At 36.6% G+C, this 22306-nt stretch overlaps 1 protein-coding gene across 1 annotated transcript in view; it reads right to left on the bottom strand.

Moving 5' to 3' along the window:
- Positions 1-22306, bottom strand: part of LOC116308254 (nicotinamide phosphoribosyltransferase) — a 25207-nt gene extending 2901 nt beyond the window's left edge. Inside the window, exons 1-15 of the mRNA XM_089025369.1 lie at positions 22153-22306; positions 19039-19152; positions 16899-16995; positions 14550-14639; positions 14317-14375; positions 13700-13774; positions 12540-12623; positions 12345-12421; positions 11845-11898; positions 8665-8725; positions 7695-7741; positions 7351-7409; positions 7122-7261; positions 6439-6532; positions 4490-4569 (exon numbers count right to left, since the gene is read on the bottom strand). Of these exons, the coding sequence (XP_088881495.1) occupies positions 4490-4569; positions 6439-6532; positions 7122-7261; positions 7351-7409; positions 7695-7741; positions 8665-8725; positions 11845-11898; positions 12345-12421; positions 12540-12623; positions 13700-13774; positions 14317-14375; positions 14550-14639; positions 16899-16995; positions 19039-19152; positions 22153-22206 (1185 nt within the window). The 5' untranslated portion in view covers positions 22207-22306. The remainder of the gene's footprint in view (positions 1-4489; positions 4570-6438; positions 6533-7121; positions 7262-7350; positions 7410-7694; positions 7742-8664; positions 8726-11844; positions 11899-12344; positions 12422-12539; positions 12624-13699; positions 13775-14316; positions 14376-14549; positions 14640-16898; positions 16996-19038; positions 19153-22152) is intronic.

Raw genomic sequence — 22306 nt, 5'->3', positions numbered from 1 at the left:
ATTTGTTCCATTATAAAAGATTTCAATGATCTACGGCTTCATTTAATAGTGTTTCAATAAGCTGTTTTGAAATTTCACCGCACAGTAATTGTTTTAATTTGCATATCTCGAGGTCGGGAGGTCAATCGCTATTTGTTTTTTTAATTGTAGTAAAGAAATTCTTGCTTTATCTCGAAACATACTAAAGAGATCCAAAACTGAGAACTGTTCTTGTTTGTAGAGCTGAATATTTCTAGTTTTTTTTAAGTTGTAGTAAATATATCATTGATATCTTTGTCACTAGTCATTTAACCTTCTCAACGTTTATTTCCTTTATAAATTATCCATCATTTCCTATTGTGAAAAGGTATTTCGTCCTTCCGATATTTTCGAACTCCATATACTATCATCTTTTCGAAAAATACTTTGCAGTCTTGACTGTTCTTCGGCTGAGATGGCGATTTTTGCAACAGGTGCAATCAAACGTATGAAGTCATTCATAACTACAGAACAAGTGATTGTGAAAATTATGATCATACAGGGGCGGCGGTTCGGAAGTGGAGGTTGCGGGTACTGGCTCCTCCAATAATTTTGAAGACATAGGGCTACTCTGTAGATATATGCTTCAAATAAACCATTATTATTATTATCATTATTCAGTCAATGAATCAATGTATTGCTCATTTCTCTTAGAGAAACATTCAGCTCTCACTCTACTCGATTAAGTTCAACTGCTTTGAAGCCAAGCTATTATGGTTGCGTCTAAAGCATTCTTTCAAAATCTGTGATGGTTGATATTCCTGAAATCTTTGGTAGGTTGTTCTTATTGATGTTTTTATTGGACGGCCTTTTCTTTTGTTGTTGTTTTGTTGTGATTATTATTATTATTATTATTATTATTATTATCATTATTAATATAAATATCATTAATGTTATTTTTATTATAATTTAATAAATCATTATTATCATTATCATTGTCATTGTCATTATCATCATCATCATCATCATCTTCATTACAAAAGCAAATTCTTTGGTTATCTACATGAATTCGGAACTACATTATTTTCAAGGCGATTTTAAAACAGTCAATCAGTACAGGCTGTTTTGACGTGCTCCTCCAAGTCCTCCAATGGATAATGTTCAGCTTCCGCCGCCCCTGTCGCGTACTCACTGAACTAAGATTAAATGCTTACAATGATCTTATGAATTTATATATAGCGCCTTTTCTATATGAATATAATCAAAGGCGCTTTACATTGAGTTGTTAATGACAGATTGCTTTTTGTGCAATTTACAAGCATGAGAGATGGTTAGTATGAAGTGTAGGCACTGAGGGTGGTCACTGCCAGGGTTTCTTTACGTCCTCAATGGTTCTTTTACGTCCCTCCGATGTTGGTTAGTAATGATGATTGTGAAGGGACGAGACCGCCATTTAAAGTGGTCATCCGAGCCACTTGAAAGCCATTTGCAGATGTAATTACAGAGGCAGCACTTTCTTCTCAGTTATTTTAAGACCCTGAGTGTTGGTCCGGCTGGGACTCGAGGCACGACCTCCCGCACGAAAGTCCCGATGCTCAACCAACTAGCTGAGCCAACCGGTTTGCGGTATAGCTAGCTAGCACTACTGATTCTACTGCGGAGAACACTTGCATTCCTTAATGACCTCGCCAACCAAACGCACGAGCTCTGCCTTAAGGCCTTTAGATCTAAACTGTACTTCAAAGTGATTAAGTATTTTTTTCAGCATTGCAACATTGAAGGCTGAGATCTTGTTTCTTTGATATAGTAGGCGCAAGGATCGAACGTGACATAATGGGGTGTTGCAGGCCAATATGCTATGCTCATGATCAATTTCTTGTAACAGCAAGGGGGGGCTAATTGAGTTGGGGGGGGGGGGAGTGTAATTGAGTTTCTTCCGTCAACACAACAGAAAACAATATAAAATAGCATCGTTTTTTTCTGCTGAAGGGGGGGCTTCAGCCCCCCTTTGCCCCCCCCCCCCTCCCGTCCTGGATCCGCCCTTGAACAGATTCATACGTTCTGACTCTGGTATTACATCCTGAATGTCTTCCTCTTCTACCAAAGATCGTACATTTTCCTGAGGACTGGTCACGGTAATATCTCGTACTGTGGATTTTTTTCGCGAAGTGGAAAGACGTGAAAAGAATCCTGCAATCTGGGTCTTCGATAGCCATTCTTCTCTTTCAAAGCGCCTTTCATCGTTCTCATTTCTCGCGCACCGCATTTCCGTGGCAACTTGTTCAGGGTCTGCTTTTCTACCAGTCCTCTCACCCAGGTTAAACTTTGCTGTCAAATACGACCGCACATTTTCTGTAAAACGAGCAGCTCGATCCGGTTCTTGGTTTTAGAGCCCAGCTCATGCTAAGTGTTGAAGGTGTCTCTTGAACAAGTGATATATAAGAAGCTTCGTCTGGTTGTCGGCGGAGCCCATCGTATATAGTTTCATTTCTCTCTGACTGAATTTCGCTCTTAGATATATATTTTTATTTGTAATAATGGTTATTTGTATTATATTTAAAAGATGTATATTTTAAAAAAATTATTATGCATTGTTATTTTGTTTTCTTTTTTCTTTTTTTCTTTTTGCAAGAGTCTTCAATTTAGACGTCCTAGTCTAACTCACTGGTATTTAGTACAAAGACATAGATTCAGTATTCCAAGTACTACTAATATAAGTATAGAGTTGATCAATAACACAGTGAATAACGCTACTAACGCGGGCAAGTACATCCTTTACTTACAATGATATGAATGATATGTTACCTTCAACTAAAAAAACTAGAAATATTCAGCTCTACAAACAAGAACAGTTCTCAGTTTTGGATCTCTTTAGTATGTTTCGAGATAAAGCAAGAATTTCTTTACTACAATTAAAAAAACAAATAGCGATTGACCTCCCGACCTCGAGATATGCAAATTAAAACAATTACTGTGCGGTGAAATTTCAAAACAGCTTATTGAAACACTATTAAATGAAGCCGTAGATCATTGAAATCTTTTATAATGGAACAAATATTGTAAAGTTAAGGTTTTTAATTCATCATATTATATTTTAGGTATTGGTATTGAGGATAATGAGCAAAGAAGTAGCCATCACAGACCCAACGGCCTGTCGTGTCACGCAAGGAAATAACTGAAAATAAAACAATTTGAAACTTAGCTTATTTCGTAGAAACGCAAAGTGCCGCAAATTTTATTGCACACATCTATAAAAGAGCTTCTTATCTCAAGGTTGAATGATATTTTAGGGCTGGATTAGGTGCCACAAATGAGAAATATGCAATATTCGAGGTCTCATAATCTTAGCTTTCCATGTCACGCTTTCAGTAGTCTCGATCAGTTAGGATTATTTTTCAGAAAAAACTATTACTGTTTTTATGCAGAAGTTACACTAGACTAAAGTTCTGGATAGAAAAATTAGCTTTTATGTGCAGAGAAACCCGAGAAAACAGACTTTGAAAATAGCCCTCGGCCGACCTCGAAAATCGGCGTCTTTCATTGATTTGGGGTCGATGGACAAAAATTCGCATAGCGGGTGGAAAAAAGAATTTAGAACAATTCTAACTGCAATTTTGTAGTGAGGATAGATAGTACTTTCGATGATAGGAATATAAAAGAAATCTATTTTTCGAGCCAAGATCGAGTGGCACGCTGTTACAGAGACGCCCTCTTTATGCATGATATTGAAAATAAGCTTGCACCTCTTGATATTCTAAATCAATTTACCCTTGCTTCGAGTGTTCACTCATATAACACAAGATTCTCATGATCAGGAAATTTCTATATTAAAAAATCTCAACTTGAAGTGCAAAAAAATTCATTTTCAAGATTTGGAGCTAGGTTATGGAATAAGATACCGAGCGATTTGCGTAAATCAAAAGAGAAGAAGTTTAAGTTAATATTACGTAAAAAAACTATGGTTAGATTCCAATCTATCGATGAGTGAGCACATTACGAAAACAAGCCCTGCTGCGTTCTATTGTTTGTATAATATCAGACGAATCAGGAAATATCTTAGCAAGGAGTGTACAGAGACACTCATGCATGCCTTTATTCCTAGTCGCATTGACTACTTCAACAGTTTATTGTAAACCTAGTTAAAGTTTAAAATTAATTAATAGCATATGCCTTAAAAATGCCTTAAACTTCCTAAATGACTGACTGACTTTTTATTGAAATTGGGCTGCGATATAGGTTATCATAATCCTAGGCTGGTCAACTAATGAGGATATGACGTCATCAGGAAAATGGCAGCAATTTGTTAAGCTCCAATATTTTTTGAAGAACAAAAAGATATTTGAAAAAGGAAAGTGGTATTTCACTTCACTATCAAAGGCCTTTCAATCCTGGCAAAACAAAACAAAACAACAACAACAACAACAACAACCAGCAAGTCAGAGATTTGATCATAGTAGAGAGTAAATTTGATACAAACCGACCAAAAACTTCTCAGCACATTATGACAAGTATAGCATGTTTAATTGTTTACCCCTTTATCGTTGATCACAGCATAGGAACATTTGTAGGCAAACTTCTGAGTATCTCGGTCCAACCTTTGAAGAAGAGCGCCTAGTGATTCAAGTAGAATGTTATGTTATATGGTAATTCGACTTTCATTTTGACATGTATACAGTCAATTCAAAAAATGTTGTCGTCGAGCAACTCAAGCCTATGCGACTAGACCGAAAGGAACTATGGGTAGTAATCATTGAAGCCGAGTTGACTGCATAATTTTATCTGACTAGTTATGCCTGGTTTACAGCACGAACGTTCGTAGGCGAGCGGGAAGTGTTTAAGGAGACGTTTTTTTAATGCCTTCATATTTTCGAAATTGTGAACTGAATCATAACTACCTTGTTTTTCTTTCCCAAACCCAAAGACATGCATTTGATGGATTGTTTCTTGCCATTATTATCTTATTACTAGCGGGAACAATTAATTCAGAACGAATATTTAAACCGCTTCAGTGATTTTTACCCATATTTCTTTCGGTCCAGTCGCGTAGGCTTGAGCCGGTCGACGACAACGTTTTTTGAATTGACTGTAATCAAATACCCACTTTAAAAACGAGTTGAGGAATGGGAAAAAGTTTTTCGAATTAACACCATAACATGAAAAAGTACATCAAAACTAGTCAATTCGGGAGTTTTAAGAGTTTGGGTTTGATACCTTTTAAGTGTAGGCACCTCCCAAACATCTTTAGACTTGCTCCCATTCCAGACCCCACTCATTAGCAAAATCCTAGGCTATGGAAACCCTATAATTTAAGTGATCTGATTGGCTGACTGATTGGCTAAATGTATGAAACATTCTAAATTTTTTAACAAAAATATTTCCATAAGGCCTACACTTCTTAGATAGACGAAAGAAAATTTAAATTTAAAACTGCAGCACTAAATTGGGAATATCTTTTGCGAAGAAGCTAAGAAAACAAATTCAAGCCCGGAAACACGGTGACCTAAAGGTACGGACACACGGTGCAACATTGCACACAACAGGACTGTTGCAGCGTGTGTCTACCCCTGAAGCTTGTTGAATGCAACATTGCATGCAACAAATCTGAAGTTGCATCTGAAGTTGCGCTCTACTCTTGCAACATTGCGCGCAACAATTTTCATCGTGTGAACAGGCCTGCAACATTTCGTGCAATATTTTGAAATTTCCAGCCAATAAGCTTGCACTAAATTTATAACAGCTGACTAAATTTTTAAGCATATCAGGCTGACACAAGCGATGTACATGTTGCGTGATTTTGTTGCATCGTGTGTCACCCCGATTCAAATTTGTTGCGTGCAATATTGCGTGCAATGTTGCACCGTCTGTCCTCGCTTTAAAACATAAAGCAATATCTTAAGGAGAGATATTTTTAATAAATACTATAGTAACGGATCTTACCATATAAAGAGAAAGCGATTAAAAATTAACAATTTGCTGTCCTTCTAATCTATTTTCACAATAATATTATTATATATACTGTCATGCTATTTTTTATCATATAACGCTAGCAAAAACTAGCAAGCTTAGCACGCGCTCTGGTGATCTGGTCACAAAATTCTAGCTTCCGTCGATCAGTAGAGTTTCCTAGAGCCTAATGAGTAGGGTCTGGGTACGAGAATGGAATAGCTCCAGATATAGCTAGCTATCCCCCCTCCCCCCGGTAGCATTTCGGATTCAAATTGTGCACTACTGTTTTAGGAGACAGCTGATTAAAGATTACAGATTAAGGGAAAAAAGAAGGCGAGCGAGACTTGTAAAACTCGGCAACTCATTAATATATATCAGGCTCTTTACATTTCTTTGTAATTATTAATGTTTTCAATTCGGCTTATACTTAAGCTGTTGCTTAGCTAATCAAAGCCAAACTGCAGGAAACTGGTAATTTTGGTAAAAGAGCTCTTTATTGTCATGGGAGTCATTGGACCTAGAAACTTTACTTACCCCCACTACCAAATGCAACGTTATCTGTACTCCATTTGTGTTTTTTCACATTTTCAAGTATTTTTCCTAAGGATTCATAACTTATACCATCACCCTGACAACAAAAAATAGCAAAGATCCATTAGAAAACTCATTAATAATTCATGAAGAAAACACAATAGAAATCATGACCATGAAGGTGATTTTATATCTGATAAAGATTCGTCTTCATTTGCATAAACTTTAACTTGGATTTTCTCTATCAAACTTGGTTCATTTCGTAAAAAAATCGGTACACAATGAGAACAAACATCATAAGTTTTCTAAGCCGTTCAATAATCTCGCAGATCGTGGTTTATCGGGTCTAAAACCACTCGGCTGCGCCTCGTGTTTTATACCCGATAAAACACTCCTGCTCGTTTATTAAACATTACTTAGACTCTCCCTCTCACTCTCGATAGCCATTATATATATACTTGATTGCAAAAAGGTTGTAGTATACATTTATACAAATATCTAATGAGATGCAAGATATCAAATAAGATGCAGAACGTAAAAAAGTAACTTATTTAGTCTTACTTATCTTCTATATCAGAGACATAAGTATTGCACAAACTCAAGTTAATAATGGTTTTTTTCCACAAAATGTAGTGGCTAAGCAATCGTATTTAAATTGTTTGCTCATAAGATTCATAATGACTCACCTGGATTATCCTCACATAAGGAGGCAACATGTGAAAGCCCTTTGAATTCTTTGTTGTACCAAACGCCGAACCAAGTGACTCAAGAACCTTCACTACGACCTCTGGAGGGTCACCAGAGTCAGGCCGCACCACTAGGATACCTACCATCACAGCAGTGAATAAGTCGTTATTTTAAAGCAGCATCATTGGATGATCAATGATGTATATTTCATATTTCAAGACTATATACCTTTTCGTTTAACAACGAGTTCCTTTAACTCTTTGCCCCACAAATTTTTGCAGGCATTCCTAAAAAAGGGCAAAATATGAGGAGGAAGAAACACCCACATTAGTGCTTATATATCAGGGCCCGGTTGTACGAAGGGTGGATAGCGCTATCCAATGGATAAATCCTTCTCCAGTGGATAAGTCGATATCCAATAAATTCATCCAGTGGATAATATTAAACCATTGGATAGTGCTATCCCCCCTTTGTACAACAGGGCTCAGGAGGGTGATACCGGCAGTAAATTGCTCAGGTTATTATAATATAAAATTATACTTGTAAGTTAAGCTGGGATGAGTATTCCTTACCATATGTCATAGCTGTCACTAACACACGCCATCGATCCCGAAGGAAACTTTGAATATAACAATAAATGGACAGGTGTTATAAGAAATTAATAGCAAATGCAGAATACATTTTGCTGTAAGCGATGCGAGCATTGACACTAATCTTGTCATTTGACAAGATTTTCGGAGCATGCAGTACGTATGTTCAGTGGGGATCAGCGGGGACGCTCGTTGACGTCTGAGCTTGTGAAAAAACAGATTTCACTTCATGCCTACTCGCAGCACTTTACTTGCCATCCGCTAAAGTTGTTCATGTGTTATGTTTAATAAGAGAACAGTCATGATGGAAATCTATGAACGATTTTTTTTAAAGGGGGACTAGCACGAAACTGAATCATCCACATTTTAATTCAGCTGAAACTTTACTGGAATAACCCTTAAAGGTCTAATAATCGCTGCTTAAAGGTTTTTCCTCATATTCGGATGGGAAGTATTATATTTTAACGAATTCGTATAGGAGTCTGTGACATTATAAACTCAACACTAAACATCGCTCCATACATTTCTTTGTAAATAACTTCATGTTTTACTTTATTTCTATTAAACCCAAAGGTCCGCTGAGAGACTTAACGTATATAACATGGTTAGAATCATTTCATGGTACCTTTTCTTCAATACTGAGTATAAAAGATATAGAAGATATTTTGATTACAAAATACAAAGAAATGTATGGAACGAGGTTTAGTGTTGAAGGGTATGACAGTCACAGAGTCCTATAAAAGTACAATACTTCCCATCCAATTATCAGGAAAAAACTTTAACCAGTGATTATAAGACCTTTTAGGGTTATTCCAGTAAAGTTTCAGCTGAATTAAAATGTGGATGATTGTCGTGCTTGCCCCCCTTTGATAAAATAAATATAAAAACACCAAAAAACAAAAACCATATTAAAACATGTAAATAAGTGTAAGTGCACTATTCTGACCAGTACCTTTTCCAGCATATTCCTGTAAGCATCAACTTCACCCTCTTTTCCCCAGGTAGTAATTGTGCTACAATGAAAATATAAGATAATATAGTTTAATTGATTTTAATAAGTGATTTTAGGAGAAAATTACTAGTAATTTTTTCCTGGTGATTTGTGATCAGTTATGGCATCAAATTCAAGATTAGCTACACCATGTTTTTTATCTTTAAGCAAATTTTATTGTTTATTGGTGAAACAGATAACCAATTGAAAATCCTTTGTGACTATATTACTATTTTCATTGGTAGGAAAGCCGCGAAATCGCTCCTTGCGTGATGCAATCTTCATGTACTCTGGTGTGTATTTCCTACACATTCTCACAGTCGACAGCCACGTCAGATTACAGTCAACTCTCGCTATTACAGACACCCTCTGGACCGTAATTTAGTGTCCGCAATAGCGAGAGTCCGTAATAGCGGGTTGCGGAAAAAAAACACTCATTTTTATCTTGAAATTGTTTAATTTGATTATATGACAACTATCATTATTGTTTATCAAATAAAACAAGCAATATAGAATCAAAACTATGATAATTATTCTAATATTAAGCAAACTTTATTTTATAAGATCGTATGAAAACTATGAATAAAAAAGTAACGTAAAATTAAAAATTGCATGGTATAGTACTGTAGTATACTGTACTCTGACTCTCCTAAGATTTGAAAAAGCTATCGATTGTGCTTTGGCATGATTTTTTTTTTTTGAGTGCACTTTCTGCTACTTTATTGCTTAAACTTGAAAACCCACTAGCCATCTTAGTCAGCCCACGCTGAACAAAAACGTTCAATACAGAATTGTACTGTATCTGGTTATTTTTCAATAAACCACTTGAAATTATGAATGTACTGCAGTACTTAATTACAGGATGTGTCCGTTATAACGAGAGTTACACAACGAAAACGTGCGATTGGGACCACACGAAGTGTCCGTAATTCCGTAATAGCGAGAGTCCGTAATAGCGGGAGTTACTTTCAGTCATTTCTTTGTATTTTTCGCCGGGGATTTATTTCCTGTCCGTAATATCAAGGTGTCCGTAATAGCGGGGTGTCCGTAAGGCGAGATTTGACTGTATTTGGGTACTTTAGAGGCTTGCAAGTAAGATAGATTCCTGGCCTTTTGACTCATCCACGCAAGCCGTTAAGTTGTGTCGCCGAAGGTTTTTAGTGTCTTGCTTTGTTCTTTCTTGTTTCGTTTACAAATTATTTCATGAAAAGAGCTATAGTAACGGTTTGTATATCCTATTTAGAATCTAATAACGAGTTAATTTTTATCATTCTAGCTTTTAGCTATTCTAGTGTATTTTTATTCGGCCCATTCTTGTTACCTTTCGTTCAATTTGTTTTGTGTTGTGTTTTCTCGGGTTGGTGAAATTTTCTTACTCAGGGCCAGCGTAAAATATTCTAGCTTTAATAACTTTCGGGCTGTCACGGGAGCCTAATTTTTAGGGCTGTTAGAAGCCAATTTACTGGGGCTGTTGCCTGTTAGAAGCCAAGGGTTGTCAGAAGCCAATTACTTTCGGACTGTCAGAAGCAAGTGGGCTGTCAGGTGAGATTTTTGCTTTCTCTTCCTTCATTAGTTTCATTAGTTTGCTTAAGGCCCCGTCCACACTATGCGGGATAAATTTGAATCCCAAACTTTCACACCGAAACCGAAAAATAAGTTTTCCGTCCACACATGAAAACGAATAAAATGCTTCGCGTTCACACTAGTCCGATCAGAGGCGGCAAAAACGCTTCATTGCACATCTGAGCATGTGCATCGAAGTTGAAATTGAGCCCGCGGTGAATTTTTAGCCTTCCCGCCATGTTCCCATGACGATCATGACGTCATCGTATCCGAAGAAATTTGGATACGAAATGTTCTCCGTCCACACTAATACGGTTAGTCGGCGTTTTCAAATTGTTCCACTCTGGAGACCGTATTCGAAACAAATCGTTTTCGGTGAAGCATTGTTCCGGATTCGCCCGGACTAGTGTGGACGGTAGGCCTAACCGAATAAATAAAAATTCGGATTCAAATTTATCCGGTATAGTGTGGACGGGGCCTAAGGTGATGACAAACGGTGCAACATATTGCACGCAACATTGCAAGCAACAAATTTGAATCCGGGTGACAAACATTGCAACAAAATAACGCAACATCGCTTGTGTCAGCCTGCTATGCTAAGATATATTTGGTCAGCAGTTGTAAATTTGGTGCAAGCTGATTGGCTGAAAATTTCAAAATATTGCACGCAATGTTGCAGCCCTGTTCACATGATGAAATTTGTTGCGCGCAATGTTGCAAGAGTAGAGCTCGATTCAACTTCAGATTTGTTGCATGCAACAAGTTTCAGGGGTACACACGCTACAACAGTCCTGTTGCGTGCAATGTTGCAACGTGTGTCACCACCGGTTTCTGGTCCGGTTCAGTTAGGGGGGGGGTTTCAATCCCCTCGCATATATAGGTTGCTTTTTATATTTCCACTTTTCACTTTCATTTTCTTTCATTAGTTACAAAAAATCCTTTTGTTTCGTTTCATTTTAGAGATTTTCAGAGTGTTGCAATAAACATCTACGCCATCGCCAATACCCTATTACTACTCTGAGAGTAGTGCGATGGGAATAGCAACCCCTCTAACTGGACCGCGCCCCTACCATCCGTGAATATGGTTGCTCAAGGGAAATCTTGCGCCTCCCCTAGCATGTTTAGATTTCGTGTTTTGGGAAGGAGTGTTATTTACATTTTATGTCGTCATGTGAATGCCTCTTTTTATGCCCATTTGCTTAGGATATGTAAGGCTCATAAGTTGGGACAAGCCGAAGCCAAAATCGGTTCCATAACTTAATCACGCAGAGACAATGAGCGGTAGGAATATCAGTGAAAATGGTTTACTATATTATCGGCTCCGCCTCATGCACCTACGCTTGCGTGCATCCAGAACACGATCTGAGCACGCTAACTGATAAGCATTGACCATTCCTTAAAATGAGTGTTGATTGTGATGACATGCTATAGAGCTGCATAAATGACTTTAAATAATAAATAACGCATAGACTGCGAGAAATCCCACTTTTCCAGACTCAAGAATCTGGAGGAAAAAGTGGGATGCTCACAGTGTAATAACATAAGACGCCGAGAATGATTTAATCATGTTGGTTCTACCTGTGTTCTGCAGCAGGAATGGAGAAACCTGCCATTTCACATCCATAATAATTCCTAAAAAGATAAAAGAAAATCTATCAGCGCTCATGAACCATTGTGCATGATAATAAGGCGCTCACATAGCTTAGGATCTCACAAACATTTCTCAAGTTTAAACGCAGATTTGCATTTTAGTAATCAAATTAGTCTCAATTTATCAATAGCGAATAGTTAATTCTCCTGGTTTCACGAGTCTCAGAGTCTTTCGAAGTCTCCTGGCTTTTTGTTACTCATAGAATTAGTGGTTAGCCCATACTACTCCTAAACGTTGAAGGTAAACAACACTCCCACTGACATGGTCTTTCACTGTGATTAATTAAAGAGGAATACAAACGGATCCCACAAGAAAAGTTCCGATGATCTTGAAAAACAACCTATTATTTTTTATCACTATCATTATAAACTAAGATGATCAATGTGATTATTAGTATATTAATTAACTGTAAATCACTTAATGTTACCTTGCCATGACGATTCCTGTCACAGTATCTGTGCCACAAAAGTTTACAAGATGTGCAGCTCCACCAATTGACGCTGACTGTGAAATGAATGAGGCATCAGATTCCCATGCAAACATGCACTCACATTGGAAGCAATGAGAAAGTACTTTCAAATTATTGTAATTTATAAATCATAATATTTTTTTGTATTCAAACCTCAACAGAAGTGCTTCCTCTAAAGCCAAAATCATGGAGCTTGAAAGGAAGTCCATCCAAGGAGTCAGCAGTCTCACTAAGATACTATAATCATATTAAACACACTTTACTGAGGATTTAAAGCACACATGCATGAAAAACAAAAAAGACAGCCAAACAAATGAAAATTTGAGTGGGTAAAATTGAGTAATGATTCACTCGATTGTTGTCCAATAATAGACAAAATACTTTATCTGGTCAGTATGTTATAAAGGACTGGTCATAAAGGAAAGGGGGTTGAATGGGAACTAGATTTGTAGGAGCTAGCCCAGTATAAAATCAGGTTGGGTGACTCCCCCCCTCCCCCTCCCAAGTCTTCATTCACAAATTGCAAATGACCCTCGCAGACTATCAGGGATGTAGCTAAATAAAATTACAGATGGGCATTGTCACTCAATAGGGCCAAAAGCCCATTTATTGTTCTACAATAAATCCAGTCCAACTATGGGGGTGAGGGCATGCCCACCCAAGAAAATGAATTGTAGGCTCTCGAAAATAGTATTTTGGAGGTAAACTCCAGACAATTCCATAACATTTTCAACAAACCGGAATCATAGCTTTCTTTTGATAAAGTGTTCTGCTTTATTTATCTTAGAATTTCAACCGCTTTTTAATATAGCTAAACATTTTCAATCAATACTTTTTTATTCCAATTCAAACTGTAACAAACATTGCGTTCAGTACAAATAAAATATTCAGGCATTGATGTCACAATGTTCTCAGTTAAAATCCCTATTCTAGGTGGGGTCTGGGCATGCCCCTCAGATTGGAAATGCAATTTTCATCATACTGGGCATCAAATCGATGGATAAGCATTATCTGTTTGTACAGTTTTGTATACAGCCCACCTCCTTTTTTAGGAGTTCAAAATTGCGTGCCCACCCCCTGTTTTTTAACACTCCCCCCCCCCAACCTTTACTTATGACCAGTCCCTAAGAGCAGGAAGACAGTAGAACTAATGTTCTTTATAACTATATCAAATCAAGGTACTTTTTTATTATACTACTGTTAACATGATTTCGTCATTTTACTATACTCTTGTGGCTCATGACAGACAAAACGTTTTGTAATTTGATACTTAAAAATAGAATAGTGTTTCAGTGCATTACTGAAATCAATACCTGTGCAATGATCTTTTTTTGTTCTCTTGAATTTGTAGCAACTGTGGTTGGATACCAAGTCTGAACTAAGACACTCTGTTAGAAAACCAGATATGATGTAGGTTTAATTATATTTCTAAAGTTTTACCAGTTAAGGGATAATGAGCGTATAGAGTACCTATACCCCCAGACATACCAAAACGTCTGTAAATTGGTCAATTTTCTAATAAAGTTTGCTTGGCCGATATAACACCTGACATAATGAATTTTAAAGTTTGTAGGGTTACTAAAAAGGTGCTCTTTCAGTGCTGGTAATGGTTTTTCACTCAGTTTAATTTTAACTCATTCGAATTTGCGGCTGCCATTTTGGCAAAGGGTCTATATTGCAACGACTAATTAATGACTGGACTAGGATAAAAGAACTGATCGTTGACCATAACATCTATACATATATGTTAGTGAAAGCATCTGGTCAATGAAGGGAATGTGAAGAGATCAGTAACTTTCTAATAGAACCAGACATTGGACCATATATATTAGTGCTGTCATTTTGTTATTGTTTTTTACAGAATTATAAAGCAGAGTTCTTTCTTACTTGAATATGATTAACAAACAGGAAACAAAAAATTACTCTTTACCTCAACCCAGTTTGTCAACCAGAAGCAGTTGGGATCAGTGTTTTGCACTGTGAAGAGAACTAAAAGAAAGAAAACCAATTCTTAATTGATTGAAAGTGCTTGTGCTGCTCAATAGTTTGAATATAGCCAGCCCTTATTGCACAGAATTAATACTTAAATGCAAGAAATCAGAATGCAATAAATTTTATTTTGAGGCCATTCCCTGAATTGATTTTTATGTGACTTGAACTTACCGTTTTTTACAGGCACATCACTGCCTTCAGGAACTGCTCTTATTCTGAGAGGTAGAAAGCCATTGTGATGTTCAAGAATATAGGTCCAGCCTGCCAAGATATCACAGCCATTCAAGCATTAGCTAATAGCTAGTTTGCAGCTAGTACTGCATATAGTAATGATTAGTCTTGACAGTAATGTCAAGACTATGTAGTAAAGGGTAGAAATCTCATTACCTCGTATACCTAGTAGCCTGTTATGCCCAGTTAAGGCAAATTTGCATGCGTTCAGCTTCACCCGTATGTCCCCTCCATCCTGCCAAGCCTTTCTTTGGTCATATGTCTATATACTGTATTTTCATTTATATCTTTTATGTACCATAGTTTCTATGTTTAGTATTACATTTCTCTAGTAATGATCGAATTATAATAAAGACTGCCAGAGCCCAATCAGCTGTGTCTTATGTCGGGAGCTGTCGGGAGGGGTTTGGAGTAATGTCAAGACTATGTAGTGAAGAAGGATCAGACTCATAATAACTTGTTATTTAGTCAAGGATTCAATTAAGGAGCCAGTCATTTATTACCTGGTAGGGGGAGGTAGTTTTTCAAACAAAAACAAAAATCCAAACTGAGACTGACTGGTATATGTGCATTCGACTTGGGAAAGGTCTATTGCAAGTACTAGCTGTATTCCGGCAATGAGATAAAGGGAAATACCATTGAGACAAATATCCTCAATCAACTATTTAGGTTGACATGTAGTATAAGTGACATTGTTATACATTTGACTCACTATCTCACATGTCAAGCTAATTATCTCCAATATCCTCAATCAACCATTCAGGTTGACATGTAGTATACGTGACATTATTATACATTTGAATAAGGTGGAAAACCAGTGAAAACTAGTGTAAACGTCAGTGTTTTCAGTAAAACAGTTGATAGATAGATAATTTGTAACACCGTATGGTATGTAAAAATGAAACTGACGTTTCGGTACTCCGGTTTACTCCGATGAAGGACTAACGTCCGAAACGTCAGTTTCATTTTTACATACCATGCGGTGTTACAAATTATCTATCTATCAACTTATTATACATTTGACTCACTATCTCACATGTCAAGCTAATTATCTCCAATATCCTCAATCAACCATTCAGGTTGACACGTAATAGTATAAGTGACATTAGTCTCCTAGTGAGTGTTGCGTGACGACACTAGAGCAGTTTTTGTATGAATGTGAAAAACTCGGTGCCGTTAGCGTGATGTGCCGTGACAGTGATGCTTTCTGGAATTTTAATTGGCTGATTTTTTTCACACGCAATTATGATTGGTCTTGCATTGCCTTGACCTTGGTGTCACCGTGTCTGCACCGTGTTTATGCCGGGTTCTGGGTATTTGATTGGATGGAGAGTAAATTCTTGTGCAATGTGATTGGTCTGGCATATCCCTTGCTGTCATGACTGTGTTCGTGCGTGAACTTTTCACGGTCATACAAAAACTGCACTTCTAATACTCCTGCGTAGGAAACGAAAGTGATATGGGCGGGAGGCCATTTTCAGTCTGAATGGAGCTAGATTTAGGGATGGGAGAAAGAAATGACTTTTCCATAGAGGGGAGAACATCAGCAGCAAAAAAATGATGGAATAACTCAAAAAAAACCTTAGTGACATGAAGAGCAAGCTTTACAGCAAACTCAGGTTAGATGATTTTACCTAGTTTAGTCTACACATGGTATGCGATCATAGGCAATATCTCTTCATGCAGCAAGAAAGGCGGTAACTGGATCAAGAGGTGGAAGTTTATTACTGTCAGATCAGTACAGGTAACTCAAGGAACTTAAGGAACTTAAGGAGGTAACTCATCGGGTTTATTAATAGCTCAAAGTGAAATAATTAAAACCAGAATTAATGCCAGACTTACCATAAGGCTTTATTCGAGACTGAGTGATTATCATTTTTTGATACGAGTATTAGAAAATAACGGGAGCACACTAATATAAACTCCGTAGTATGTGGCATCTCAGCGTCTCATTTTCAATTTCCAAAGTCCTCCGAATTTGAAGGCTTATCCTTTTTCAGTGCTCATGGAATTAGGGCTTATTGGAAGGGGATGGTGCTTATTAGAGGGATGGGGGGGGAGGGGGGCTTTAATAGAGGGATGTGGTAATATGATTACTTATATATCAAAATATGTTTATAGAGATCTATTATTGAAATACATATAATTCATCTGCCATAAGTAAAGAAAAGCTTACGTTCAAAAAAAATTGTCATCCTTTCTTAAAACTTAGCTCTCTCTCTCTCTCTCTATATATATATACATAATGCAAGAGCACTTAAAAAAACAATTTGGTTGGATAAAAAATACCTTTTTCATTAAACAGATCTGTACCAAAGTGAAGCTTGTAAAATTCTTTTGCTTCCTGAATCTTTTGCTTTGTTACCACCTGCCCAACAAGCCATTTCTATGAACAGTTTTTAGTAGAAATCACAATTAATAATGACCAAGTAATATTAGAACAGGGAAGGGTGCACGTGGTAGTACACTCACCTCTCACCTCTTCTTGTTTGTGATAGTTACATTTTACAAAACTTTTATAATTGGAAAACTTAAACTGCATTTAGATATATCAAACCAGGTATTTTCAACCTTGTCTGATAAGTGTTCATTACAATGGCACTTTTTCCTCTGGTTACCCTCAAATGCTGCAAAGTATTATGGGTATGTTAACATAGAGATAATTAGCCAAGGGTCATTATTAAATGGGGGGGGGGGGGGCACTATTTTGGGAGATAGCGCCATTATTTTTCGAGTGCCATTTAGGGGAGGGCGCATTGGGGGCCATTAGTTTTTGAGCTTGAAGTTGGTTCTTTTTTTTCAGTGGATTTTACACTTTATTTTTGACTGATTTCTTTCTTTTCTTTTCTTTTCGTTATGGCTTTTTATTTTATTTTTTAATATTATTTTATTTATTAACAAACATAAATCATGAGTACACATAACAAATAATACAAATAATTACAAATAGTGGTTACAGAAGTTGTTAAATAAAGGTTAAAACGCTAGGGCAAGGGTTTGCATTGGATTTCAAGAACAAGTGCCGCAGGCCTGATGTCTTGAATTTCAATTCAGATCCAAGGACGTGTGTTTAAACTGATTTAAAAAACAACCAAGTCCTATTTTTAATGTTTGATGGAGGGTTTGAATTTTGATGGAAAACCTGTCCCGGGTTTTGAACTCAGCCCCGCTCTCCCCTATTAGTATCAATAATGCTGAATTCAAAACCCGGGACAGGTTTTCCATCAAATTTGAAACCTGACTATCACAAAAAAAAAATTCAGGGCACCTTCTTATCAACACTCATATAAAATTTGCAGTTTCCAGTGAACTAAGCTTGTAAATTCAGAACAGTGTAATGCAGAATAAATCAGCCTTTGTACCTTTTGTATCCACTGCTTTCAGACCTACAGTTCTAATTAAGGGTTCATTGCATCAATCCAAACACAGCTAAGGAAGTTTAGAGTTGGTATTCTTTTGATTGTCATGAATATAATTCTCAGTAATTTGAATTTTAGTACTTAAAATTAGTGGTTGTATTTCAAATCTTTAAAGTCAAAATAATTTGATTGTTTATTAAATTTTTTGCTTGATATTGTACCCTTTTCAGCAATTTTATTCAATACTTGAAATTAGACCTTTAGCTCACCATCGGTGCCAAGATGGATCAGAGCTGTTACGTGAGTTGATACCAAAATTGTTCTTGGAATAGAATAAACAGACCTCTCAAAACCTACGATTCCTAATCTTAAAGGACAATGCAGTGAATCTACTCATGAGTCAAGCTGCACTAAGACTGGGTTATCGATTAGACTTAACGAATGGCCTAAAATCAAACGATTTAATAAACCTTGGGCCTCTAATCTTACACACATGTACTTGCCCATTATAGGTTGGCTTTCAGAATTATGCCAAAATAGCATTAATGGATATTTGTTAAAAAATATTTTCCAAATGTTTTGGGCTAGCTTTCAGCAGCTCAGCGCACACTGTCCCCCACAGGTAACAATCCAAACAAATCATCTCATTCATATTAAGCTACATCGCCTGCAGATTGATAGGCGCAGGGTACAATTTTTTGCATTCAAATTTCTTGCCACATGTTTTTAGTGGCAATTAATCCCCCCACCATTAAATAATGGCTGGTCCCTTTATACTCTGGGCCTTACAGCTCTTTTTATATTTCTTTGACCCAATCCACTCCAGAAGTTTAGCATTTTGGCTGTGGTCAATCAAAATTACCCGAATTAAGTGCATTCAGATTGTGAATGATAGATATTTCCACGATGGGAAAGTGGCTCTCAATTCGCAGGAATATTTGTCTCTAGTGATCAGAATTAAACTAGAAATACACTCGACCATTATAAATTTGGTTCACAGAAGACAAGTTGGATCACAGAAACATGAAATGAGCTGTGATAATAATAATTAATAACAGAGTTGCATTTACCTTTAGAATGTACTGGAGCCCAAAAAAGCATACACTTGAAAATTTCCCACCTCTGCTTTCAAAATATGAGAAGAGAGTAGATGTTCCCTCTGGATATTGTTGGTGATGAGACACCTGCATGATAATCAATGACATGATTTGAATGTAATTATTATTCAAGGACATTCATGGGCTCTAAGTCAATTTTTTTAAATTCTGCAAGATGAATGTACTTTATTATACTAAGAGTAGAAAAATAAATGTGCAAATAAACAATAGGGTTCATGCACATCAGTGAACCATATATCTGGAGGTAAAATTGCTCTTCTTTCATGTAAAGGGTGGTTGCATGAAGTTAGAAAGTCCCTGTGTTTCTAACTCTGTGTCAATATCTAATGACTAGATAGGTTATTCAATTTTAACATCTATAACTAAAGACTACAAGTACAAACATTGTTATTATAAGGCTATAACAACCATGCAGAGCTTTGTGTCATATCTGTGCATCATGATTAACAAATGCAAATACATTATACAACACGTTTTCTGACTCCTAGACTCTTAATTAAAGAATCCTTAAGTCAACCACAATGCACCTACAAATCCGCCATTTTGCCTGGGCAGCTCAAATTTAATGCAAAGCAAATCATTGTTACGTTTGCAGTGCAGTATGTGTATTGTGGTTAAAAAGGGTTTTTCATCTTCTGATACCATGCATCCACTGATAACTTCATCTACTCATCATCATTGAATGGGGAATGGTTCTGCAGTCCCCTTCAGAGAACAGGCCCATAAAAAATGTAATATGGCACCTGTCAACTTCATCTCTACTATTATTAGGCCAATTGGAATACGACTAGTTATCAATTTATAACTACATAATTATATTACTGACTTTATTGGAATATGATTAGTTAGCAAAACGTTAGTTAAAGGTAGCAAATTTTATTTTAAATATATAGCATGATCAGTCCCACTTTTCACTCCAGACTCCGTAAAGACGAGTGTTTTAGGATTCCTGTGGACTTGCGTGGAGATTGGATCCAAGTAAGCAGCTGAGTATGGGTACTAGTGCATGCGTGCATGTGAGTATATATGCATATGGAATATGCTCGTTACAAATTTTCAATTATTAAAGTTATTATACTTTTCCTCTCCCTTCTCCCTGCTTATTCCGCTCCAATCTTTGTGCGCACCCACAGCAATTCTGAGTTTAGTGGGGAAAGTGTTATTCTTAATCTAATTTGTAAAAGTTGAAAAGTACGAAAAAATTAATAAATTCTCTAGATTATAAATTGTCATCAGCATGCTGCGCAATTTTTCAGTAGTACATAATTTCAGCAAAGTAATTATTTGAAGCAATGGAATTTAGCTGTCTCTTTGCTAAATTTTTATTTAAAAAATCTAATAAGTGGTGCAGGTTTTAAAACACAAGGTATGGCCAAGTTGTTTTAGGCCTCAGATAAAACACAATTCACCATTTTCCAAACATCGGTTCAAAGGTCAAACACAAAGCATTCAGTTGAGGTTGCAAGGTTCAAATTTGAATAATCCTTTGAAAGTACCTTGGCGCCTCGCTTGAGCACTTTGTGTTTGACCAGTGAACCAATGTATGGAAAATGGTGAATTTGCAGGTTTATTGAACAGCTTCAAAAACTTCAGGAATAATACACAAACCTTTGGTTGTATAAAGTGACCATACATGTTGCAAACACGGACTTTTATGTAAAGAATATTTATTAAGAAGACTTTCTTGGGTATGAAGGTCCATATGCCACTTCCTTGTTTACGTGATGTGTATGGTCGCTCCAATTGGTTCAAAGGCTCATTAATTATTATTGACTTTTTGAAGGACAATAAAATACATAAAAGACTAGTTGTAAATTAGTTTTATACTAATAGTTTTGTAGATAAAAGCATGTGTACAATAATTATGTTAGTTTCAATGCAACTAAATAGGTACTACTAAGGATTAACGATTATTTGTACTCCTCTGGACCAATCAAAATTGAGTAATTTTATTGAGTGTATGCAAATTAACTCTTTTTTCTGATTTAAAAAAAATTTGATGCACCACATAGGAAATCAAATCGTAACTCGCGAAATTAAGGATGGTAATTCGCCTAGGAAGGCTCGGAAAATTGATTCCAATCTACTGTTTATTTACATGTGTATACCGACCGACCGACCGACCGACCGACCGACCGACCGACCGACCGACCGACCGACCGACCGACCGACCGACCGACTGACCGACCGACCGACTGACCGACCTTACTACTTCATGTAAGACTATTCCATATATAATTACTGATCTTATCAAAATCCATTGTTTTCAGTGTGCATTATCCCCACGAATGCATAGAGGAAAATCAGACGTGTTTAGTTCATTCATTATTGGCTTTGTTTCTATGATAAACAAGCTAGAAAGAAAACAATTGGATTTTGATAAGAACAATAATTATACTAGATAATCACTTCGGCAAGCAGCATTCGTAGGTATAATGCAGGCTACGCCCTCAGCTGCCTGCATTATACCTACGAATGCTGCGTGCTTCAGTAATTATCTATTAAATAATAAAGTTTAAGGTTAGTTTTTGGGGGGTTAGGGTTAGGGTTTGGATTAGGGTTTCTGGACGTTACAGTAGCCAGTGCTCGCACTAAACCTGTGAAACAAATACTAATTTTTAGTACTAAATAGTGATAATCAAACAATAGACTAGGAAACAAAAGATTCTGTACGTATTACAACTAATTAGTACTAAATATTATTCACGGGCGGGGTTTAGTGCGTGCACTCTAAAATCAATAATTAATAATCGAGGACTGTCGTAATCCTTTTGCAATATAAACCGTTGTCATTGCTACTTAGAGAGCACAAAATATTTACATTTTACAATATACCCTAAACTAATAAGAGTTGCAGAGATTTTTTAGCAGGCCCGGGCAAAGAAAAGCCTCAAAAGTTTCCAAGAATTGCCAGTTCGATCTGCTTCAGTCATTTCTTATATTTGCTGTTACATGTTTCATAAAATAGTTCTTCGAACTCAACTTGGTAAAATAGTCTTGAAAGATTGTAAATAAATTAATAAAAGACTTAATTTGAATGACAATTTACAACACGATTTCTTGTACCTTATAAGAGTCAGTGAGAAGTAAAATGTTTTGGGCATCAACTGAAACCGCCATGTCGATTTGTAGAACTCACAGGGTGACCAAAAGCCATTTGTCAATTCCCAGAAAATCAAAATGACCGGAAGCCCACTGGAAGACTAGCCAAACTGAGAGA

Source organism: Actinia tenebrosa, unplaced genomic scaffold (genome assembly GCF_029948245.1).
Source record: "Actinia tenebrosa isolate PJP-AT-01 unplaced genomic scaffold, QUT_ActTen_1.0 utg1515__unscaffolded, whole genome shotgun sequence".
Lineage (NCBI taxonomy): Eukaryota > Metazoa > Cnidaria > Anthozoa > Actiniaria > Actiniidae > Actinia > Actinia tenebrosa.
The sequence above is the reverse complement of the archived record's forward strand: the minus strand, read 5'-3'. Positions and strand labels throughout refer to the sequence as shown.